The 22200-nt window shown below is 56.3% G+C and overlaps 1 protein-coding gene across 3 annotated transcripts in view; it reads left to right on the top strand.

Moving 5' to 3' along the window:
* Positions 1-17266, top strand: part of SGSM2 (small G protein signaling modulator 2) — a 37143-nt gene extending 19877 nt beyond the window's left edge. Inside the window, exons 7-24 of one of the 3 annotated variants that reach the window (XM_065909339.1) lie at positions 30-164; positions 616-740; positions 1132-1199; positions 1330-1490; positions 1654-1780; positions 3370-3504; positions 8383-8533; positions 9304-9368; positions 9471-9607; positions 10248-10376; positions 10612-10794; positions 12575-12952; positions 13171-13295; positions 13705-13787; positions 13930-14039; positions 14659-14755; positions 15270-15437; positions 15656-17266. In XM_065909339.1, coding sequence (XP_065765411.1) covers positions 30-164; positions 616-740; positions 1132-1199; positions 1330-1490; positions 1654-1780; positions 3370-3504; positions 8383-8533; positions 9304-9368; positions 9471-9607; positions 10248-10376; positions 10612-10794; positions 12575-12952; positions 13171-13295; positions 13705-13787; positions 13930-14039; positions 14659-14755; positions 15270-15437; positions 15656-15744 — 2466 coding nt within the window. In that variant the 3' untranslated portion in view covers positions 15745-17266. Of the gene's footprint in view, positions 1-29; positions 165-615; positions 741-1131; positions 1200-1329; positions 1491-1653; positions 1781-3369; positions 3505-8382; positions 8534-9303; positions 9369-9470; positions 9608-10247; positions 10377-10611; positions 10795-12574; positions 12953-13170; positions 13296-13704; positions 13788-13929; positions 14040-14658; positions 14756-15269; positions 15438-15655 lie in introns of those variants that run through there. The other 2 variants (XM_065909340.1, XR_010659642.1) reach the window with 2 other exon arrangements.
* The last annotated feature ends 4934 nt before the right edge of the window (positions 17267-22200 follow it).

The following is a 22200-nucleotide window of genomic DNA, read 5'->3' as shown; positions in this document are numbered from 1 at the left end:
CAGGGGCCAAGGCGTGACTTTGTGCGCAGATCCGAAAGCGACACTCAAGCGGCAGTGCGCCGGAGGACAGGCTCGCCGCCTGCGCCCGTGAGTACGTGGAGTCGCTGCACCAGAACTCCAGGGCCCGGCTGCTCTACGGCAAGAACAACGTGCTGGTGCAGCCGGTAGGGGAGCCGAACGCCCCCACCTCTCCCTCCTCCCGAGGGGCCCAGACCTCCAGCCACAATCAGCCCTTCCTTCAGAGGCTTCATTTCGCACGCCTCACGCCCAGCCTTGAGCTGTCATGAGCCAGGATGGCATCGGCTCCAGCCCACTGAGATCAGGCCTTCCGGGGGCAGGAACGGCGGCCAACAGGGAGGGGGAACACCCAGACACATCTGAGAGCCAAGAGGCACCCGGGGCAGAGGTGGTGGCCCCAGCCAGGCAGGGGAAGGAGGTGCCCACATCTGCAGGTGGCACATGACGCCCCTGCTTCCTCCCGGTCCCCAGGCCCAGACCCTGTGATTGGCCCGGCCTGGCCTCCCCTGAACCCACCTGGAGCTCCTCTTCCTCAGGCCATCCCGGGGCCTCTCAGGCCCTCATCTTCCCTGTCCTCTGTGTGTCTCCTGTCTGTAGAAGGAGGACATGGAGGCCGTCCCAGGCTACCTCTCCCTGCACCAGTCTGCAGAGAGCCTCACTCTGAAGTGGACCCCCAACCAGCTCATGAACGGGACTCTGGGGGACTCTGAATTGGAAAAGAGGTGAGGGCTTTGAGACCCCCTCCCAGGAGCCAGGGAAGAGAGTGGGGGCTTGTTCCCTGGTGGGGAGGGCATGGAGAGACCCAGCCTGCTCCAGGGTACAGGCCTCACTTCTTACCCGATGCCAAGAATTGCAGGGAGAGGCTGCCTGGAGAGGTTCCTGGAATGTCTCAGACAGAGCCAGGCCTGGGCACGGAGAGGCTTGTCTGAGCCAAGTTCTGGGCAGTTGCGACTGCCAGACTCTCTGCTACGAGGACAGCACGGGGCCCCGGGGGACGCGGCTGGCCGAGGTCGCTTCTCAACCACAGTCACGCTATCCTCTGGATAGTCTCTCGGCATCTCGGCGGGGTGGCAGGTCTCAGGGCACAGTGACACCGACCTGATTCCTCCGCAGCGTCTACTGGGACTACGCCCTGGTCGTGCCCTTCAGTCAGATCGTCTGCATCCACTGCCACCAGCAAAGTGAGCCTCGCCTGTGCTGGGTGCAGGGGTGGGGGGGGGAGGCCGCGTGGCCCACGGACCTCCTGTCCCCCTCCCGCCGCCCCCGGCTCCGGGCCCTCCACCCAGCCTCACTGGCACACGTTTACCCCAGAGAGCGGTGGCACGCTCGTGCTGGTGAGCCAGGACGGCATCCAGAGGCCCCCGCTGCACTTCCCGCAAGGAGGCCACCTGCTGTCCTTCCTGTCCTGCCTGGAGAACGGCCTTCTTCCTCGAGGGCAGCTGGAGCCCCCACTCTGGACCCAGCAGGGGAAGGTATCTCCAGGCGAGGGGAGGTAGGGACTGGGTTCTCTCCCGCCCCCCCCAACCCCAGTCCCCCATCCTTCTCCACATGGAGCTCTTCGAAGCAGCATGGGGGTCTCCTGCATCAGACCCCACCCAGGGCAGGCTGACCACCCACCCCACCCCACCCCTACAGGGGAAGGTGTTCCCCAGGCTACGGAAGCGCAGCAGCCTGCGGTCCGTGGACGCGGAGGACGTGAGCGCAGGGCGAGCGACCGACTACGTGTTCCGGATCATCTACCCTGGCCACAGACACGAGCACAGTGAGTGTCTCAAACCTCACTCAGGAGGAAGAGAGAGGCGAGCTCCGGGTGGTGGGGGGTGCAGTGTCACCCGAGGCCGGGGTGGGGGGCAGCCGGCAGGGCCCGCTGCCCGGGCTGGGGTGACTCAGGCAGGTTGTTGCTCAGCCTCGCATGGGACCTGTCCCCCCACAAACCATGCCCCTGAGAAGTAGCGTCTTGTCTATCTAGCTGTCTTCTTCTCACTTTGTAACCTCAGGTCTCTTGGCTCAGAAGTCACTGTTCAGTATTCTCTTGGCCATCCTTTCATGCCCTGCCCCAGGGGAAAAAACGTGGCTAGACTAGAAATAGAAGGTGGGGAGCTCTCCGTTTCGCCTCAGCCTGCTGCGTGACCCCCATAGGGAAGCCTGGGTGCAGGATCACGCTGCCTTGTGGACGATTTGTGGGTGCAGATTGTTCCATGACTCTGCTCTAGCCAGGCTCCTCCCCCAACCTGCTACTGATGCGGGGGCAATAGTGGGAGTCGGGGGCATCTAGGGTGAGGTTTGGAGCTACAAGGGGCCTCTGGAGGCCAGGAGTTGAAAGTTGGCTTGGCTCTTGTGGGCCCTGCCCCGCCCAAAAGTGACCCCTCTGGGCCCCTGGGGGCTGAGCCACAGCATCTACCGACCCCCGAGCTCCCTCTCTGCTCAGAGCACCGCTGTGAGCATCACCGACATGGGAGCACCGGGTACGAGCATTGCCCACGGGCCTCTCCTGGCCAGACGCGCTGAGCTTGGGGGTAAGGTCAGGGAATGCACCAGACCAGAGCATGCATTGCCAGCCAGACCACCTGCTCCCGAGATGCGCTAACTCGTGCCAACAAGTTGTTGACCAGTGGTCCCTGTATTAGTGGACAGACTGTGCAGACTGCAAACACACAGCCATGCCATAGCGCAAGTTCCCGACCAGCGTGGAGGGCAGGAGGTGTGGGGCCCCTCGCCTCCCAGGTGTGCCTGCCGAGGAGGAGACGCAGCTTTGGCCAGCCGTGTTTGCCAACCTGGCACTTAATCTCGGGCTCTTGCTCGGCTCAGCTGTTGCAGCTTCCACTTGCCCTCTTCAAGTCTTGTCACTTCCCAGTTGGGGTCACCTCACGGAGCAGAAGCCCAGTAGGGTGACTTGACTCAGGCTCTTCGTGAGCAGCTCCAGAAAGGCCTGAGAAGGTTGGGTTTTCAGTTTGAAGAGGGGGATTTTAGGGTGACCTTCAGATGTGGTTCAGCCTGACCATGACACAAGCTGAAGAATGATGGGGATCCATCTGCCAACAGTCATGCCCGGCCTCGGCCGTGCAGGGCTGGGGAGCCCCTGTCTTTCACTACCCTGACCGCCCCCATCAGTTCTCTCTCTGCTGTTCTTCCTAGAGAGGGCATCCTTTAAGAGTGAGCTCTGTAGCTGCCTCCCGGCCCTCACTTTCTTCCATCCTTTCCCCAGTAACTCATCAAAAGGCTCTCCGGTCCCCTCTTCCACGCCCTGCAGGCTCAAGGCGACCCCAGACTCCGTAAGGAGGGAGTCCGGACCCTCCTGCCCTGGGACCAGGGTCCTCACGCCTCTGCGTCTCTGCTGTTCTCTTTGAGCAGTCACTATTAACTACCACCACCTAGCGGCCAGCCGCGCGGCCTCGGTGGACGATGATGAGGAAGAGGAGGATAAACTACACGCGATGCTCTCAATGATCTGCTCGCGGAACCTCACAGCTCCCAATCCGATGAAAGGTTTTTATCCCTCCCGTCTCCCTGATCCACCCCTTCCTCCCGCTCCGTCCCAATCCCCTGGGCCCACCTGCCACCCACCGCAGGGGCTCAGATGGCAGTGTTGGCATTACGGGACTTGTACCTAGGAGGCAGATCAGGGAGGGTGGAAGAAGGCGCCAGCCAGAGGGACAAGGACCATGGGCAGGCGGCTCTGGGTTCCCCATTGAACCTGTGAGGGGAAGCCTCCCAACGGAGAGGGAAGGGATTAGAGACTCCCTGGTGGGAAGTCTGATTATCTGGTTCCCTCCTGGGAATGAATGGCTCTCTGAGCCCTGTTCCCGCTCTGGGGGGTGGATCATGCTGATAAACCCAAGACAGTGTCTCTTTCTCTCCCACTGTCTGGAAAGACAGCCCGTGCCTCTGACTCCAGACTTAATGTAAACAGGGCAGAAGAGCAGGCCCCTCCTCTGCAGGGCTAGGGGCTGGACAGCTCATGGGAACAGGAGTAACCTGGGGTCAGGGGAGGGGTTGGGGCCACCATGGAAAGACCCAGGGCTCAGTTGACCCAGCTAACACTTTAGCATGAAATCTAGAAATATCTGTGCCAAAGATATCAGATAGCTGTGTTCCCGTCCTCAGGGACCTGAGTCCAGGGTTGCAAAGACCCCTTTACTGGAAATTACAGGACAGTGCCCACAGCTTCTCTGGTCACCAGTCCTCTTGGCGCAGAGCTTGACTGGTGGAGAGGCACTGGCCGGGGGACCAGTGAGGCCTAGGTCACGTAAGATTGGTTCTGAAGGGCTGAGGCCCCCTCTCTCAGACCTGAGGGGAAGTGTTCCCATGCCACAGATTCATTTCTTTCTTCTTTTTTTTCATTAAAAATATATATTGTGTCCATATAGGAGCTAGTGGAAAAATCTTCATCTCTATCTCTTTTCTATACTCTGCACGTGTGCTAAGTCACTTCAGTCGTGTCCGACCACAGCCCGCCAGGCTCCTCTGTCCATGGGGATTCCCCAGGGAAGAACACTAGAGTGGGTTGCCATGCCATCCTCCAAGGGATCTTCCTGACTCAGGGATTGAACCCGAGACTCATGTCTCCTTCATTGGCAGACAGGTTCTTTACCACTATCCCCACCTGGGAAGCCCTTTCTGTTCTCCAGGAATGACCAATTAAATATATAATCCCCAACATTTTAGGAGATGAGGGTGGTGTTTATACAACAAGTAGGAGAAGAAACTTAGGACAGTCCATTGTCCAGGATGAAAGTCAGGCCGTCTCTATTTCATCAGACCTTAATGCAGACATGGAACCCTTTGATTCTGTTGCCCTGGTGCGGGGGGCTTGATTGCTATTCATGGTCACATTCACCTGCAGACAGTATAGCCAGAGCTTTGAGGTCAATAGATTTCTATGAAATACACACACACACACACACACACACACACACACACACACACACACACACACACACACACACACACACACACACAGTTTGTGAGGCAGATTATTACAAAAATATCTTCGAGTTTGTTTATGCCTCCCTGTATCCACTTGAACAATTCCCTACCATTCTTTTTATTTATTTGTTTTTATTTTTTAAACCATTTACGATGTTGTGTTACTTTCAGGTACACGGCAAAGTGATTCAGTTTTATATATGAATACATTCTCTTTCAGATTAGTTTCCATTATAGGTTATTGTAAGATATTGACTGTAGTCCCCTGTGCTATACTGTAGGTCCTTGTTTATCTATTTTACACATAGTAATATATTTATATGTTAATCCCAAACTCCTAATTTATCTCACCCCCCGGCCACAGAGTAATTCCTTCTCCCCTTTCTCTGCCCCTACACAGGGAATGTGGGGCTTCCCTCATAGCTCAGTTGGTAAAGAATCCACCTGCAATGCAGGAGACACTGGTTCAATTCCTGGGTCAGGAAGATCCACTGGTAAAGGGATAGGCTACCCACTCCAGTATTCTTGGGCTTCCCTTGTGGCTCAGCTGGTAAAGAATGCACCTGCGATGCAGGAGACCTGAGTTCAGTCCCTGGGTTGGGAAGATCCCCTGGAGAAGGGAAAGGCTACCCACTCCAGTGTTCTGGCCTGAAGAATCCCATGGACTGTATAGTCCAAGGGGTCACAAGAGTCGGACATAACTGAGCGACTTTCACAGAGGGTATTCAGGAATACGCAACACCCTCCTCATACAAAAGTCTACCAAAGAATCCAGTTTCTGAGCTTGGCCACCATGCCTGTAAAGGGCAACCAAGTCCATGGCCTCGAACACACCTAGCACACCCTCCGCCCAGCCTGCCAGCTGCCCCCGTGGCCACCACATCCCTGCCCTTGTGCCTGCCCCCTCTCCCAGCCCTGCAGGGGGACCCCCCCCCCAGGCCAGCCGGTAGGAACCAGGGGAGCCTCGCCCCCACGCTGACCGCCCGCACTTGGCCTGCCACTCGGACTTGCCTTGCAGACCAATGCTTGGTGCTCGTGCTCATTTCCAGGTTCGCGGACTTGGAGCAGCGTGGGAAGGCTAAGTGAGGAGAGTCGGGAGCCCCTTCTCACCCCACAAATGGTAGTCAGGCTGAAGACTGGGAGTCCCAGTAGAGCCCCTGTTTGGTGGTCATGGAGATGAGGAAGCCATCCCTGGATGCTCTGAGAACCGAGGCCTCTGGGGTCAGAGAAACTCAGAGGGTCCAGGGGCCTCGGGGGCTTGTCTGAGCATCCTCCTGAGGAACTCAGGGGTCAGGCTCACCCAGTGTACAGCCCCGACCCCAGCCCTTGAGAAGGGGGAGGAGGTGTGTGAACTGTGTTACCAGGCGGCTGGGGGGACAGTATGGGAGCCCCACCTCCACTCCAGTCCATAATGACAACACTGTTGAGTCCGTTCTGCTAGCCATTGCTTTCCAGGCCTGCGACATGCTTTACTTGTGCATGTGAATCAAGTGGCGGGGGTCCAGACCCTCCCCTCCCTTCCCCACCCTCCCCCCCTCCTCCCCCGGCTGCCTCCCCACCGAGCAGAGATGCTGTTCACTCTAATTCTGCTCCAGGCCAGGCACCTTTCACTCGGAATCTTAGGGGCTGTGGGGTTCAACCACTCTAATTGTTTCGCTGCAAACTTTGCTCATGCTCGGAGGAGAGAGTCAAGAGTCAAAGCTGGCCCAGCAGACCCTCCCCGTCTAGCCTGCTGCCCCTTGCCCAGTCACTCCAGGGCTCTGGCTGTTTGCACTGGGTTAATTCAGAGATGCAGTGTTCAATGCTGGCTGGCTCAGCTCCTTCCTGGAGAATTAAGGTGAAGAGCATTGACCCAGGACACTTCCCTTGGTTGGGCCCTGCTTTCTGGGCATGAGCTCGTTTTCCTGTGTGCCCACCGTCTACACCTGGCACCCCCTACTCCACCTACCCACCTGCTGCTGCCTGCTGCCTACCTGGCTGGGCCCCCTGCCTCCCCCCACCACGGGCCTCCCTCCTGCCTGCCTGCTGCAGGGGCCTGATCTGGGCTCCTGCCCCATCCCACCTGCATTTGTCCCCTCCTCCTTCTTCCCAGAATCTCAGGCATGGCTTGCAACCCCTCCGTCCCAGAGCCGCAGCCCCCCCCTGCCCCCACACCCAGTGTGTTCCCTTAATTTGCCTCCGGGTGGAGCTGAAGGGCCAGATATCGAAAAAATCCCAGCTGTGGATCTGGAAAGAGAGCCCCTGGGGCCCAGAGAGGGCCGCCTCTGAGGGGACTGGAGGGGGTCAGCTTAGTCCTGCCCGCCAGAGCACACCCAGAGCTGGAGTCTGCCCCAGACTCACAGCAGCCGAGGGCCCAGGCCGTAATGTGCAGAAAGAAGTCTCTATGACACACACACAGAGCACTCTCCTTCCTTCTCTCTCTTTCCTTGTCTTCTTCAGGCTTCTCGGTCCTTTCCCTCCCCCCTGGCATCTTCTCCTGGTCCTTTTACTTTCTGCCCTCATTCTGCTTCATCTTTGTGGCTCACGGACCTGCCAGAGTCCCCCGAGTAAGCAGTGCCTGTCCCACATGGGCCCTCGATGCTCTCAAAAATCTTGAGTTCTGATTCAGACCAGCTGGGCTGGCTGAGGAGGCTTGGTCTGTGGTGGTGGAAACATGTCCAAGGAGCTGTCTTCCGCAGCATGTTCCTCTGGGTGGCGGAACTGTGTGGGATCTTTGCCCTTCCTGCCAGCTCGCCTGCGTGTTTGCAGGAGGCCACTGTGCCGAGGGCAGTCAGGCTGGGCAGGGACGGAGAACTCGCCTGCTGCTGAGCTGGCAGCAGGGGCACCTGCCCAGGCAGGGCGCACTGCTCCTCCTTAGCCACTGGCCACCAGGTCTAGAGCCCTCAGAGGGATGAGGTCTGTGGACCAGGACTGGTGGCTCAGTCCTGGGGTCCTTCAGGGACTTTGACCAGTGGAGACTCCTGGCATGGGAAGGTTCCGAGATCGCAGTGTTCCAGGCATTTTCCTGCATATCTGAGAGTTTGTTTAAGAGGACCAGGCTGAATCCTGGCAGGCCAAGCCAGCTGGCAGCATTTCAGAGAGCTCAGGCTTTTCTTGTTCCTTCTCTTTCTTTCTCCTCCCTCTAGAAAAACAAGTGTCTGTCCCATCGCTCATAGCACAACGGGGAGGATAGGCACAGTCATCCATGACTCAGTGAAAGTACCGTATCACACTCAGAAAGGCCAGGTGGGAAGAGTCAGACACCCTCTCTCTCTCTCTCTCTCTCCACCACCTCCATCTCTGGGCTCTGGACCCTGGGCCAGGCAGGCACCACCTCTGTGGTTTTCCACCAAAGGGCGACTTCATGCTGCAGCTCTGGGCACAGAGGTGGGCATGCGGCAGGGTGCTTGGGGGAGGAGACCGGCCAGGCCCTGACTGTGGCCCCCTTCCCACTCTCAGATGCTGGCGACATGATCGAGATGCAGGGCTTTGGGCCCAGCCCGCCGGCCTGGCACCTACAGCCCCTGCGCAGCCAGGGCTCCTGCTTCTCCTGCTCTACCAGCAGCTCCCCGTATGCACCCCCCAGCCACTGCGGCTGTGTGCCCGACCGGTGAGTGGGCCTGTGCGTCCGAGTGTGTGTGTGTTTGGGCCTGTGTCACTTGCCTGACACGGGCTGGTCCTGAGTTGGACACACCTGGGTTCTAATTTCACTTCTGTTCCTCCTGCGGCTCTGCCAAGTCACTGAGTCTCTCTGAGCTCCTGTTTCTGAGCCTCAGTTTCCTCATCTGTGAAATGGGGATAATACCGCCTGTTCCCTAAGGTACCTGTGAGCACTGAATGAGGTATACAATGCACATGAGTGCCCAGAGCTGTGCCTGGCACTGGCCAAGTGCTCGGTATCTGGAGCTCCTCTTCCCGGGTGGACCTGGATCCCGCCGTCAGGCTGACGTCTGAGAATGCTTCAGCAGGTGTCTGGGCGTCTGCCATGTTACCAGGAACACTGTGTGCATGGCATTTGTGAGAGGGCCATGTGCCCACCCTTGATGCTTTCACTGGCTGCTTTTTCACCTGTAACTTCATCCTAACCCTGTTACGCCTGTTGACCCTCAGATGGCTCTCTCCATTTTCACACGAGGACACCAAGATGTACTAACGCAAAGTTAGTTGCCCAAGATCCCCGGGGTGGTTGGGGACCAGGCTGGGCCCCCAGCAGCTCTACCCAGAGTAGCTGGCAAGGCCAGGGAGCCCTTGACACGTTCCCGGGCTGTAGATCCTGCTCCCTGTACCACCCAAGCTCCTCACCTGCCCCCTGAGCCGGAAGGTCCTCCCTCCTTAATCCTCCCACTGGAGGAGCAGCCCTGAGTCAGGCTGATCCCACAGGTTGCCCCTCAGGCTGCTGTGTGAGAGCATGAAGAGGCAGATCGTGTCCCGGGCCTTCTACGGCTGTGAGTGTGGGGTGAGGTGGGGCCACCAGGGGAGGGGGCAAGGGCGGGGCGGGCACCGGGACACAGGGTCACAGCCTCCTGACTCCCCCCCGCCCCCCCCAGGGCTGGCCTACTGCCGCCACCTGTCCACCGTCCGCACCCACCTGTCGGCGCTGGTGCATCACAACATCGTCCGGCCTCCGGGGGCCTCGGGGGGCCTCACCAAGGACGTGTGGAGCAAGTATCAAAAGGATGCAAAGGTGCGCACTCTGGGCTGCCAGGCTCTGGGGTGGCTTGGCAGGAGGCCGCGATGAGAGCCGCCCACCGTGCTCTGCGAGTGGCTGTCACAGACCAAGTGTGCATTTGGGTGAAAGGCGTGGTGCAGGCTCGGAGGTGACGGGCCAGGATGGGTGTCCGCGGAGCACGGGGGTCACGGTGGAGTCTCAGACAACCAGGCCTGTGTGGCCAGGACGGGTGGCCATGGAGCACGGGGGTCACAGCGGAGCCTCAGACGACCAGGCCTGTGTGGCCAGGACGGGTGGCCGTGGAGCACGGGGGTCACAGCGGAGCCTCAGACAACCAGGCCTGTGTGGCCAGGACAGGTGGCCGTGGAGCACGGGGGTCACGGTGGAGTCTCAGACAACTAGGCCTGTGGTCTCCATGGGAAAGAGACCAGACAGGGAGTCTTTTCTGCTTCTGCATGGAGACCCTCTGCATCTCTCCAGGCTCCTTTCCTGCCCTGGAGGGGTTGAAGTAGATCTTCCTCCAGCTCTGGCCTGGGGGGGCAGGGCAGTGCAGGGATGTGACAGTCCCAGAACCATCCCTGGCCCCAGCCCCGGCTCTCCAGCGCATGGGGTTGCCCGGCCGGCCCATACAGTCTTGCCTCCCTGGGTCCCTCAGAACTACAAGGAGCTGGAGCTGCTGCGGCAGGTCTACTACGGAGGCGTGGAGCACGAGATCCGCCAGGACGTCTGGCCATTCCTGCTTGGGCACTACAAGTTTGGCATGAGCAAGAAGGAGATGGAGCAGGTGAGGGGGAGGACGGGGGCACAGGCGGGGAGAGCCAGGCCAGGGGAACCCGGGGAGTGGAGGGGCGCCTCAGAAACCTTGGTCTCTACCCAGCCTGAAAGACACAGGGCAGAGCGGCGCCGCCATCCTCACCCCCCGGGCCCAGCCCGAGTCTCCGGCTGTCCCGGGAGGACGGCCGCCGAGGGGGGCCCGGTGTGCCCCTCCCCCCCACGGTCACGCTGTGGTCTGAGCACAGGTGGACACAGTGGTGGCAGCGAGGTACCAGCAGGTGTTGGCGGAGTGGAAGGCCTGCGAGGTGGTGGTGAGGCAGCGGGAGCGGGAGGCTCACCCGGCCACACTCACCAAGTTCTCCTCGGGCAGCAGCATCGACAGCCACGTGCAGCGCCTCGTCCACCGAGACTCCACCATCAGCAATGACGTGAGCCCGACGGGACCTGGGGGCCGGGGCGGGGCCACCAGCGCCGTAGGCCTGACCTCTGGTGCTCGCGGGCAGTGGGGCCCTGGAGCACACGCCTCCACGTGTCCGTGTGTGTCGTTTCTTTGCACTGAAAGATGGGATGACGGTCTGCCTGCTGCCCGTTTGGCGTATTGTGTTCTGTCCTAATGGACTAGCAGAGGAGGGTGGATTTATGGGGAATTAGGGAGGCCCTCCTTCTCTGGGGCTTCCCTGGTGGCTCAGACAGTGAAGAATCTGTCTGCAATGCAGGAGACGCAGGTGTGATCCCTTGGAGAAGGAAATGGCAGCCCACTCCGGTATTCTTGCCTGGAGAATTCCATGGACAGAGGAGCCTGGCAGTCTGCAGTCCATGTGGTTGCAAAGAGTTAGATACGACTGAGCGACTAATACTTCCAACACTTTTCCCTCTTTGTAGAGAGACCTCAAGGCTAGGATTGGGCCTCCCTGGGCTCCAGTCCTAAGTCGACTAGTGATAGGATGAGGGACTTCTCTTCCCATCTCTGGGGCTCCATGCCCCCTCTCAGCTCCTCTGATTGTAGAGGCTTCTCCTAGAGCTGAGACTGGGGGTGGGTGTGCACTTGGAGCAGTCCCATCTCATAGAGTTGGCCATGAGAAGCCAGTTCAGAGCCTGTGTGGTTCTTCCCACATCACCCCTGACTTGTAGGTGAACGTCAAGTCCCAATCTATGGCTGCTGGGCCCAACTAGAACTGAAAAGTTTCAGTTTTCAGGACATTCTTTTATTAACTAATTTTTTTTTCTTTAAGACTGCCTCTTTAGACACTGTATATTCTTGTTATTTAACTCCTATTAACTGAAAACTCAAGTTGAGCAAGACTTAAAAAGAAATATAACTGCTGAGGCATCCTCTCCTTTCCATGGTCTTTGTTCTGAATCCCATGTTTGTGAACAGATCTCTTTCTGCTTTGGGTTTTGTTAAACCCCAAGTCTCAATCCGTGCCCCAGCTGCTTAGCTGGTGGACACAAGTAGCCTTTCTCGCAGGCGCTAACCCAACAGCACTTCGTGCTTCTTGCCCAAAGTGAAAACTCCTTTTAAGCATCCCTTCCCTCCATAGTCCAAATAGAAAAATGAGACAGAACCATCCAGATATGTCTCTTCTTTTCCCTGTGACTTGTCTGTGGGAGTGTGTGGATCGTTCCCCAATCAGTAGAACATGTTTCTTTTTTCCTTCTTCCTTCTCCTCAGCTTATCGTCAGCTAATCTAACTGATGAGGTACTTGCTAGAGAGGTTTCCTGCCTTGTTCTACTACTGCACGCTCAGTCCTGAAAATAAGGAAGAACTTGTTTTTCCTAGCACCTCCAGCCTGCCACGTCCCCGGGCTGCCCCAGAGGCCACACCACGACACTGTGGAAGCTGTCCCGGCCCGAGGCAGCCCACGACAGCTGTGTTTGTAGAGGCTCACTTACTCACACTGGCCATCGAGTGTCCAGGCCTCCGTCCTCCTTCTTCCCTTCACACTTTTTCTCACCAGCATGAGGCCAGATGGGGCTGGAGATGGTGTTTTCATGTTTTCCCGGAGCCTGGTCGGCTGGGTCGGGGGATTGGGGTTGTTTGGCACTCCCCCTGGGGAGGCAGTGCTGGGGAGCCATAGGGTGGGAGTGGGGATGTGAGGAGAATTGTGTCCCTCTTGGTTCTGACCCTGGAAGAGAGGCTGAGCTGAGGGTGGTGCAGGAGGGCAGGCATGAGCCCCGCTGTCTTCACGCCCCCCCCTGTCCAACAGGTGTTTGTCTCTGTGGATGACCTGGAGCCTCCAAGGCCCCTGGGACCCGAAGACCCCAGACCAGAGGCTGAGCCGGGGGCGGAGGCGGGGCCCACAGGCATGGCGGTGGTGGAGCAGCAGTCGGTAGAGTTCGACTCTCCAGACTCGGGCCTGCCTTCCTCCCGCAACTACTCCGTGACCTCGGGCATCCAGTCGAGCATAGACGAGGGCCAGATGGGCTTTGAGGAGGAGGACGGTGCTGGGGAGGAAGGCTCCGCCGGGATGGTCCCCGAAGCCCAGGTCTCCGAACCCCAAGAACCCGGCCAGGAGAAGGCCTCGCAGGCCGGCGAGCTGGAGCCGGGGGAGGAGCTCGCGGCCGTGTGCGCTGCTGCCTACACTGTATGTGCTCATTCCCCAGGCATTGCTCTCAGTGGCCCCAGAGGCAGGGGACAGCGGGGTGGCCTGGACTGTCCTGGAGGGGAGCACTGGGCCCCTCCCTCAGCAGGCACACAGGACTCTGTGCTCCGAGGCCTTGGCTCCCTGCCCGAGCTGTATTCCTTTATTCGGGCATCACCTCTGGCCCTTGACTTACCCCTGAGGGCCCTCCACTCTTCCAGATAGAATTATTGGACACCGTGGCCTTAAACCTGCATCGCATAGACAAGGACGTGCAGCGATGTGACCGCAACTACTGGTACTTCACACCCCCCAACCTCGAGCGGCTCCGAGACGTCATGTGCAGGTGCCAGTGGGGGCCGGGCTGGGCGGGGGGCGGGGACCCTGCTCTCTGCAACGTTAGGTCCAGCAGTGCCCTGCTCCCCGGCCCTGTGCCTGTCTCGTGATCGGCTCCCTAGTCTGTGTGTCCCCCCTCCTGTCATTCTTGAGGCCTTTCAGATCTCAGCTTTAGCCATGCCTCTCCGGGAAGCCTCAGCTGGTCCCCACCAGCACGTTGGGGGTGGTGATGGCTTGTCCATCTCTACCCGAGGGCCTGGAGAACAGTAGCTGTGGATGGTTGGTATAGCACTCCAGTGCTTCAGGGTGGAGGAAAGGCTGACCTCTGGGTAGCCGACTGGTCTAGGGGTCGTCTCCCCAGGAGTCCCCGAGGGGAGGGGAGAACAGTGCACAGCCACAGAGACCCCCTGCTGTTTCAGCTACGTGTGGGAGCATCTGGATGTGGGCTACGTGCAGGGCATGTGTGACCTGCTGGCACCTCTCCTGGTCGTCCTGGACAATGGTGAGGAGAGGGCGGTGGGACTGGGCCTGGGCCAATCCAAGCTGGGGAAAGGAACAGGGAATGGTGTGGTCTGCATTGGGGTGGGGAACGTGAGCCAACTCTGCCCCCCTCCCTGCCAGCCTCACACCCACCTCCCCCACAGACCAGCTGGCCTACAGCTGTTTCAGCCACCTCATGAAGAGGATGAGCCAGAACTTCCCCAATGGGGGTGCCATGGACGCCCACTTTGCTAACATGCGCTCCCTTATCCAGGTGAGGTCCGCAGCTAGCGGGGGCGTGTGATGGGGCAGAGCTGGGCTTGTTCATTATCCTCGGGAGGCTGGGGAGCGCTCCCAAAATGTGTTTTATGTATAAGCTTAGTTTCTTTCATTAAAAAATAAAAACCAGGAGAAGGAAATGGCAACCCACTCCAGTATTCCTGCCTGGAAAAGTCCATGGACAGAAGGGCCTGGAGGGCTGCGGTCCATGGGGTTACATGACTGAGCACACCATGCATAAGGGTGGAGGGAAACAGGTTGTAGCAATAAACTGGTAGAACTAAAAAATAACTAAAAATAAAAACCCAAAACCCCATCACTTTCAACCTTACCAGTTGAGGAGGAGTGTTGGTGTATGAATGCTTATGCTTCTGAGCGTTCTGGCGAGTAGTGTGGTCAATGATGAAATCACCCAGAAAATGGCATCATTCCAAAGAGGACATCCCAGAGAGATGGGTGGGGCCGCAGGGTGCAGCCCTGGCCCGGGAGAGAGACAGGAGGGGCAGATGCAGCTGCCCGGGGGGCACCCGAGGGGCCTGGGGGTGGGGGACACAGGGCACTGGGGACAGTGCCCGCACCTATTCAACCCAGCGCCCTTTCTCCATTCAAACCAGATCCTGGACTCAGAGCTGTTTGAACTCATGCATCAGAATGGAGACTACACCCACTTCTACTTCTGTTACCGCTGGTTCCTGCTGGATTTTAAGAGAGGTGAGAGGTGGGCTGGAGGACAGGCCTGGGGTCGGGGCAGTGGGACATCTCCAGAGTTCTCAGCCCACACCGCAGTGTGGAACCCCTCTGAGGAGCCCTGGTCCTCACCAGCCCCGGACTTACTAAGTGTGGTGACTTTAAAAGCCATTAGGTGAATCCACAGTGCAGCCCGGGTTGAAAATCACCCAAAGGCAATGGTTTTCAGAACTGTTTTCAAACCAAGTCCTCCTGAGCACCAAAGCCTATAGAAGTAGAGCTACTCTAGTGTGATGTGGCCTCCACGCGAGGCCAGGGTGCGGGAACGACCACGGGGGAGGGCGGGGCTTACCCAGCTCCAGCGGCGCGGTTGGTTAGTGCGCGGTGCCTATAGAGGAAGGGCGGGGCCTCGCCTGGGAGCCGCCCTCTCCACCGGGCCCTGCGGTGGACTGGTCCTGGAACCCGGGCCCTGGAGCTCTGTCTCCGCGAGGCGACCACTGGCGGCCAGGCCCAGTCTCAGCCCCCTCGCCATCCCCAGAGCTGCCGTACGAGGATGTGTTCGCTGTGTGGGAGGTGATCTGGGCGGCCCGGCACATCTCCTCGGATCACTTTGTCCTATTCATCGCCCTGGCCCTGGTGGAGGCCTACCGAGAGATCATCCGCGACAACAACATGGATTTCACCGACATCATCAAGTTCTTCAACGGTAGGAGCCACTCAGCTGTGCCGGCTGCCCCTGCAGGGCTGTTGGGCGGGGGGCCCTCTACGCCTGGTCTGGGCAGGGTAGAGGGTGTCTTAGGAATACTGGCCCGGCCCGTAAGGGAATGTCAGGAGTCCAGGTGGAAATAGAGCCGGGTGGGTGGACCCCGGGCTCCTCCCAGACTGCTGCCCCCACCCCCCCTCAGTTATCCATGTCTCCCCCAGAGCGGGCTGAGCATCATGACGCCCAGGAGATCCTGAGGATCGCCCGGGACCTAGTCCACAAGGTGCAGACGCTCATAGAGAACAAGTGAGGCCGCCGCCAGGAGGCAGCTGCCCGCCAGAGCCTGGGCCCCCGGCCCCGGGGCCCCACGCAGCGAGGTGCAGGGGCGGTGCAGCCAAGACTGCCCCAGCCCCCAGCCCCCGCGCCTGCCCCACTGTGTTCTAACAAAGTGCTTGTGAGCCTGGGATCCGACTCCGGGCAGTGCCGGCCCCGCAGGGCAACGCAGGGGCCAGAAGGCCCTAAAGTCAGGGCTGGGAAGGGAGGGATCTGCCTCAGAGAATGACTGCCTTGGGGGACACCTACTCTGCTCCCCTCCCAAATACCTGGGGACAGCCCCACTGCCACTGGCATCCTGAGCCTGGACAGCTCCCTGTGACCTCCCTGAGGCCCTGTAGACTTAGGAGGGCTGTGGTTGCCTGGGCCCCAGCTGGGTGGATTGAGGGGACCCGGGGCTGTACCTCTTCTGAGAGCCCCTCTGCAGGCCCAGTGCCTGTGCACACACTGGCCCCAACGGGGGCAGGAGGAACAGCTGCCAGTCTGGGTGTGTGTCCTGGATGCAGGAGACCTGGGCTGCAGCCCAGGCCCTTCCCTGATACTGCGGGACAGCCCAACAACATGGGCCCTGGTGGGAACAACCCACCTTAGCAGCACTGCCACTGCCTTTGGCCACCCGAGGTGACCCCGTGCACCATCCCCCACCCGCCAAGCCTGTACAGTGCACCCACGTGTATCTGTACGGTGCCACTCAGCACCCTGCTCCTGCTTCGTGCGTTAGATGCATCCCTGAAAACTGTGTGTGAGTGATGCTTTCGCCAGCAGAACGACCTGGAATGTGGCAGAAGCACCTGCACAGGAACCCCAGGGTGATTCTTTTAAGGAGGCAGTCCTTTCATGGCCTCCTCTCAGGAACAGGCTCTGGAGCCCCGGGCAGCCCACCATCTGTCCCCGGCATCTGCTGAGTCCCTGAGGTGGAGGGGAGGGTGCTTGGATCTCCCCAGTCTGTTCTTGGCAAGAAGCAAGGCTCGCTCTTCCTTCCACATGCTTCTCAGGATGCCAAGGATGCTAGAGACCCAGGAACCCCCGTGGAGGAGCCTCACTCACAGAGGTGCTAGGGGGGCCCCAGCTCCTGACCCCAGGCAGGCCTAGTCATACCGCTTGCTCCATCATCCCCACTGCCCCTCTCGTCAGTACAAGCAGGATGGTCCTTGTTCTGGGGCCAGGAGGCCGCTCTGCCACAGGGGCTGGGCCTACCCAGCGATCACTGAGGTCTAGAGACTTCCTGCGTTTGAGAAACGTGGGAAAGAGCCCGGCAACCTCTCTGCATCCCACACAGTCTCCCCAGCCCCGGGCACTGCACAGCCTGTTTAGGGGCAGCCTGCCCCATTGCCCACCTGTCGCTCATGAGTCCTTGGCCTCCACCAAGTATGGCGGCCATTGTGTGCCTGCCTTAGTGACTCTGGTTTTGTGAGGAGCAGAATGTGTATGTTTTTTGGCTCAGAAACTATACTCTTCAGTGTAACAGACCAATAAACACAGCATTTGGCAATGCTCGAGGCTCTGGTGGCTATTTGTGGGCTGGCACTGGACAGTGAGTGACTGTGTGTGCTGGGGAATTCTGTTAAGCTCCACGACTGAACAGTAAAGAGGACTAGCCCCACAAGGCCAGGATGGTGAAAAAAAAAAGAACCAAGGTTTCCAGAAGTGAGGGATGCTGGTGGTGGAATGGTTGAAGGTGAGAGCCAGACTCTTAAGTACCCGGAGAGAACCTTTGGGGGGACCTCACCCCAGAGCCAGCAGTCCTGACCAATGGCCTCTCCAGCCTCTGGATGCATGTGGGTCCCTGCCTGCCCTCCTGATTGGCTACAGGGATGAGCTGGAGCTCAACTGGGAATTTACAAGACCTCCCAGCCCCTCTAGCCAGTGGGAAAGGCCCCTGCCCCTCTGGCCGTGGCTCCTCCTGCCCACTGAGCACTGTCTTCCAGATGCCTGCTTCAGGCGGCAGTGGGGAGAAAGGTAGTGGAAGGAGAGGTCAAACTCAGGAGAGGTCAAACTCAGGGATGGAAAGAGCTGGACTAAACAGCAGGTTCCTATCCACCTGCCCCACCTCAAGGGGCCAGCCCATCACCCATAGTTCCAGGCAGAGGGCATGTCGTCTGGTGTAGAGGACACTAGCTTTCTGGGGATTAGGGCCTGCTGTCAAAGTTGTCAGAGTTGTCCAGGCAAAGAAACCAGCTGACATTAGTAACTCGGACCAGGACCTCATAAATAAGCCCCTCAAGGGGACCATTCCCCACCCCCCAAGCTGACCGTGTAGCCCGGAGTGATCAGAATTCCCCGTTAAAACATCTATTCAGATAAACACTCTTACCAAATTGGGTATAGAGGGAATATATGTGCTATACTTACTCAGTCGTGTCCAGCTCTTTATGACCCTGTGGACTGCAGCCTGCCAGGCTCCTCCGTCCATAGGGATTCTCCAACCAAGTATACTGGAGTGGGTTGCCATGCCTCCTCCAGGGGATCTTCCCAACCTAGGGGATTGAACCCAGGTCTCCCACATTGCAGGCTGATTCTTTACCGGCTGAGCACCAAAGAAGCCCAAGAATACTGAAGTGGGTAGCCTATCCCTTCTCCAGCGGATCATCCCCAACCCAGGAATTGAACTGGGGTCTCCTGCATTGCAAGCAGATTCTTTACCAGCTGAGCTACCAGGGAAGCCCATAGAAGGAATATATCTCAACATAATAAAATCTATTTTTGACTAAGCCATAGCCAACATAATACTCAATGGTGAAAAGTTGAACGCTTTCCCACTAAAATCTGGAAAAAAGATGCCCACTCTCACCTGTTCTATTCAACAGAGCATTGGAAGTCCTGGCCACAGCAATCAGAAGAAATTTAAAAGATACCCACATTGGAAAAGAAGAGGTAAAATTGTCACTATATGCAGATAACATGATAACTATATAAAGAGAATCCTAAAGACTCCACACAAAAATACATTCAGCAAGGTAGCAGAGCACAAGATTAACATACAAGCCGTTGCATTTCTTTACACTAACAATGAAATACCAGAAAGTAAAAAAAAAAAAAATCCTTTATAATTGCATCAAAAAAATTAAATATTTAGGAATAAACCTTACCAAGGAGGTGGAAGACTTATATGCTGAGAACTACAAAACATTGATAAAGGAAACTGAAGATGAGTCAAAGAAACGGAAAGATACCCCATGTTCTTGCATTGGAAGAATTAATATTGTTAAATGGCCATACTAGCCAAAGCAATCTATAGATTTAATGGGACTCGCTATCAAGTCTCCCAGGACATTTTTCACAGAACTAGGATAAATAATCCTAAAATTTATATGGATCCATAACCCAAAATTGCCAAAGTAATTCCAGCATTGCCAAAGCAATGAGAAAAGACACAGCTAGAGGCATTACCCTCCCAGATTTCATACTACAGACGTCAGACTACAAAGCTACAATAAATCAAAATAGCCTGGTATTGGCACAAAAACAGATATAGAGATCAATGGAACAGAACAGAGAACCCAGAAATAAACCCACACACCTATGGTCAACTAATCTTCAATAAAGGTGGCAGGAGAATGGAGAAAAGACAGTTTCTTCAGCAAGTGGTTTTGGGAAAGCAAGACAGCACATGTGAATCAAAGAAGTTAGAACACTCCCTTACACTTTACACAAAAATTAAACTCCAGATGGCTTAAAGACTTAAATATAAGACATGACACCATAAAACTCTTATAAGAGACCATAAGCAAAATATTCTCTGACACAAATCATACCAATGTTTTCTTAGGTCAGTCTCCCAAGGCAATAGAAATAAAAGCAAAATAAACAAATAGGACTCAATCAAACTTATAAACTTTTATACAGCAAAGGAAACCATAAACAAAATGAAAATATTTGCAAATGATGCAACCAGTAAGGGCTTAATCTCCAAAATATACAAACAGCTCACACAAGTAAAAAACAAACAAAAAAAAGCCAACCCAATTGAAAAAGGGGCAAAAGACCTAAATACACATTTCTCCAAGACACGGATATGGCCAATAGGCACATGAAAAGATGCTTAACATCACTATGTATCCAAGAAAAGCTAATCAAAACTGCAATGAGACCTCACACCAGGCAGAATGCTCATCATTAAAAAGGCTACAAATAGGACTTCCCTGGTGGTCCAGTAGTTAAGAATTCGCTTGCCAAAAAAAAAAAAAAAATCCTCTTGCCAATTCAGGGGACATGGGTTCAGTTCCTGGTCTGGGAAGATCCCACAGCCCACGAGCACCAACTACAGAGCCCTGCAGCGGAGAGCGGCCCGTGCTCTCTGCAACCAGACAAAGCCTGCACGCAGCAGTCAGGCACAGCCAAGAAAATGTTTTTTTAAAATGTCTACAAATAATTTGCTGGAGAGGGTATGATGTAATCATAATTTTACGCAGTGCTGCCACTATGTAAAACAGTATCCAGATTCCTCAAAAAACTAAAAGTGGAGTTGCCATATGATCCAGCCATCTCACTCCTGGGCACATATCCAGAAAAACCTCTAATTTGAAAAGATACAGGCACCCCTATGTTCCCAGCAGCGCTATTCACAAGAGCAAAGACATGGAGGCAACCTAAAGGTCCATCGACAGATGAGTGGATAAAGAAGGTGTGGTGCATGTACACAATGGAGTACTACTCAGCCATAGAAAATAATGCCATTTGCAGCAACATGGACTGACCTAGAGATCATCATACTAATTGAAGTCAGAGAAAAATGAATAACTTATACACAGAACTTAAAATATGATACGAATGAACGTATGTGCAAAACCAACACAGACTCACAGACAACAAACTAAGTTACCAAAGGGGAAAGGGCATGGGGGATGGACAAACTAGTTTGGGATTAGCAGATTCAAATTCTATGTATATAAAATAGAGAACTATAGTCAATATCCTGTGATAAATCATAATGAAAAAGAATATGAAGTGTGTGTGTACATCTCTGAATTGCTTTTCTGTATACCAGAAACACAGCATTGTAGATGACTCCTCTAAAAACAAAGAAGAAAAAATTCCCTCTGCTGTTGACACCACCTGAAAACTCACCAAAGACCCCTGAGAACTAGCCTGGAAGTGGTTGGTTCCTTCACACACTCCCACCCGTCTCTGCTCAACCCAGAAGTGCTGGCACTCCCAGAACCCTGGCTGGGCTTTTAGGGCCAGAGGGAACCCCACAGTCAAAATAGGTCAGCTGAGGGCTCGGTGTCGGGAGGGGAAGAGCAGGAAGCGTGAGCAGGGTACTCTAGCCCTGAGGATACTGGGTCATCACTGCCAGGGGCACAGTCTTCATCTCTGATCCTCGTGTTGGGCACAGGATCTGACACTGAGAAGGTGTGTTAGGGTTACCTAACCCCGGGCCTTCCCTAAAGTGCAAGTGACCAAACATTTCCTGAAGCTACCAGCAGAGGGAACCAACGTTTCACAAATGAAATGAGCAGGCAGGATCGTTAAGGTAGTGGGGAGGGGCACTGGGCTTGGCCCTTCCTGAGATTAGGTCTTCAGAGAAGGGGACCTCAAGTGATTGATGGCCATCAGGCCCTTCCCCAAGATAACACCCACATACACCTCAGGCAGACCCACCCCGGGAAGAGAAGCGGGCTGCGGTTTCAGGGAGAGCGGATGGGGCTGGCCTATGGCTTGGCCCAGCTGACTGCTCCCGACCTTCCTCTCCCTTACCTCCCCACCTGCTGGCCGGCCAGATGGCTGAAATCTTCTAAACTGGGGAGAAAAGTTGTTGTTATAGGGTCAAAGGTCTTCAAGGCCCAGTTTAGAACATAGCTCTTTGACCCCTGACCTACTTCCTCTTGTTCCTTACCCTGTAAGGACAGCCTTATAGATCGTACACACCGCCTCCCCCATGACCTGTTCTGACTACAACCCCAAGAGTGCAGCCCCCTCTCAGGAAGCATCAGGCCCTCCTGTGCACAGACCCTCCAGCTTTTGCACTGGAACTTTCTGGAGCTTGGGATGCCCAGCTTGGGACAGGGACAGGCCCAGGGGCAGGGTGGCACGCGCTTGGGGACAGCTCCGAACCAGCTGACATCGGACGGCAGCTCCAGACAGGCCCTGGCTGATCACATGACCTTAACAAGTCACTCAGCCACTCTCAAACTTGTTTCCTTATCTGCTAGCTGTTGGTCTGTTTACTTCACCAAGCTGTTAAGAGATGAAACAAGATAGCGTTTGTGAAAAATGGTTTGAGGAAGTATAAAGTATTGCACAAGTATGAGGAAGACCAGTGCTGCAGTTCTCAGAGCCTGCTGAGGATGGAGTCTAAGGGATCAGAACTGGAAGGTCCCTCGCCGTTTTTGCAAAACCCACCAGCCTAGAACCTATCAGACCCCAACCCCTCAACAGGAAAAAGCCGCCGCCACTTCTTGCTGGGGTTCTTTCCCTCAAGGTCTCTGCCTCC

The sequence above is a fragment of the Muntiacus reevesi genome, chromosome 18 (assembly GCF_963930625.1).
Source record: "Muntiacus reevesi chromosome 18, mMunRee1.1, whole genome shotgun sequence".
NCBI classification, from domain to species: Eukaryota; Metazoa; Chordata; class Mammalia; order Artiodactyla; family Cervidae; genus Muntiacus; species Muntiacus reevesi.
The sequence above is the reverse complement of the archived record's forward strand: the minus strand, read 5'-3'. Positions and strand labels throughout refer to the sequence as shown.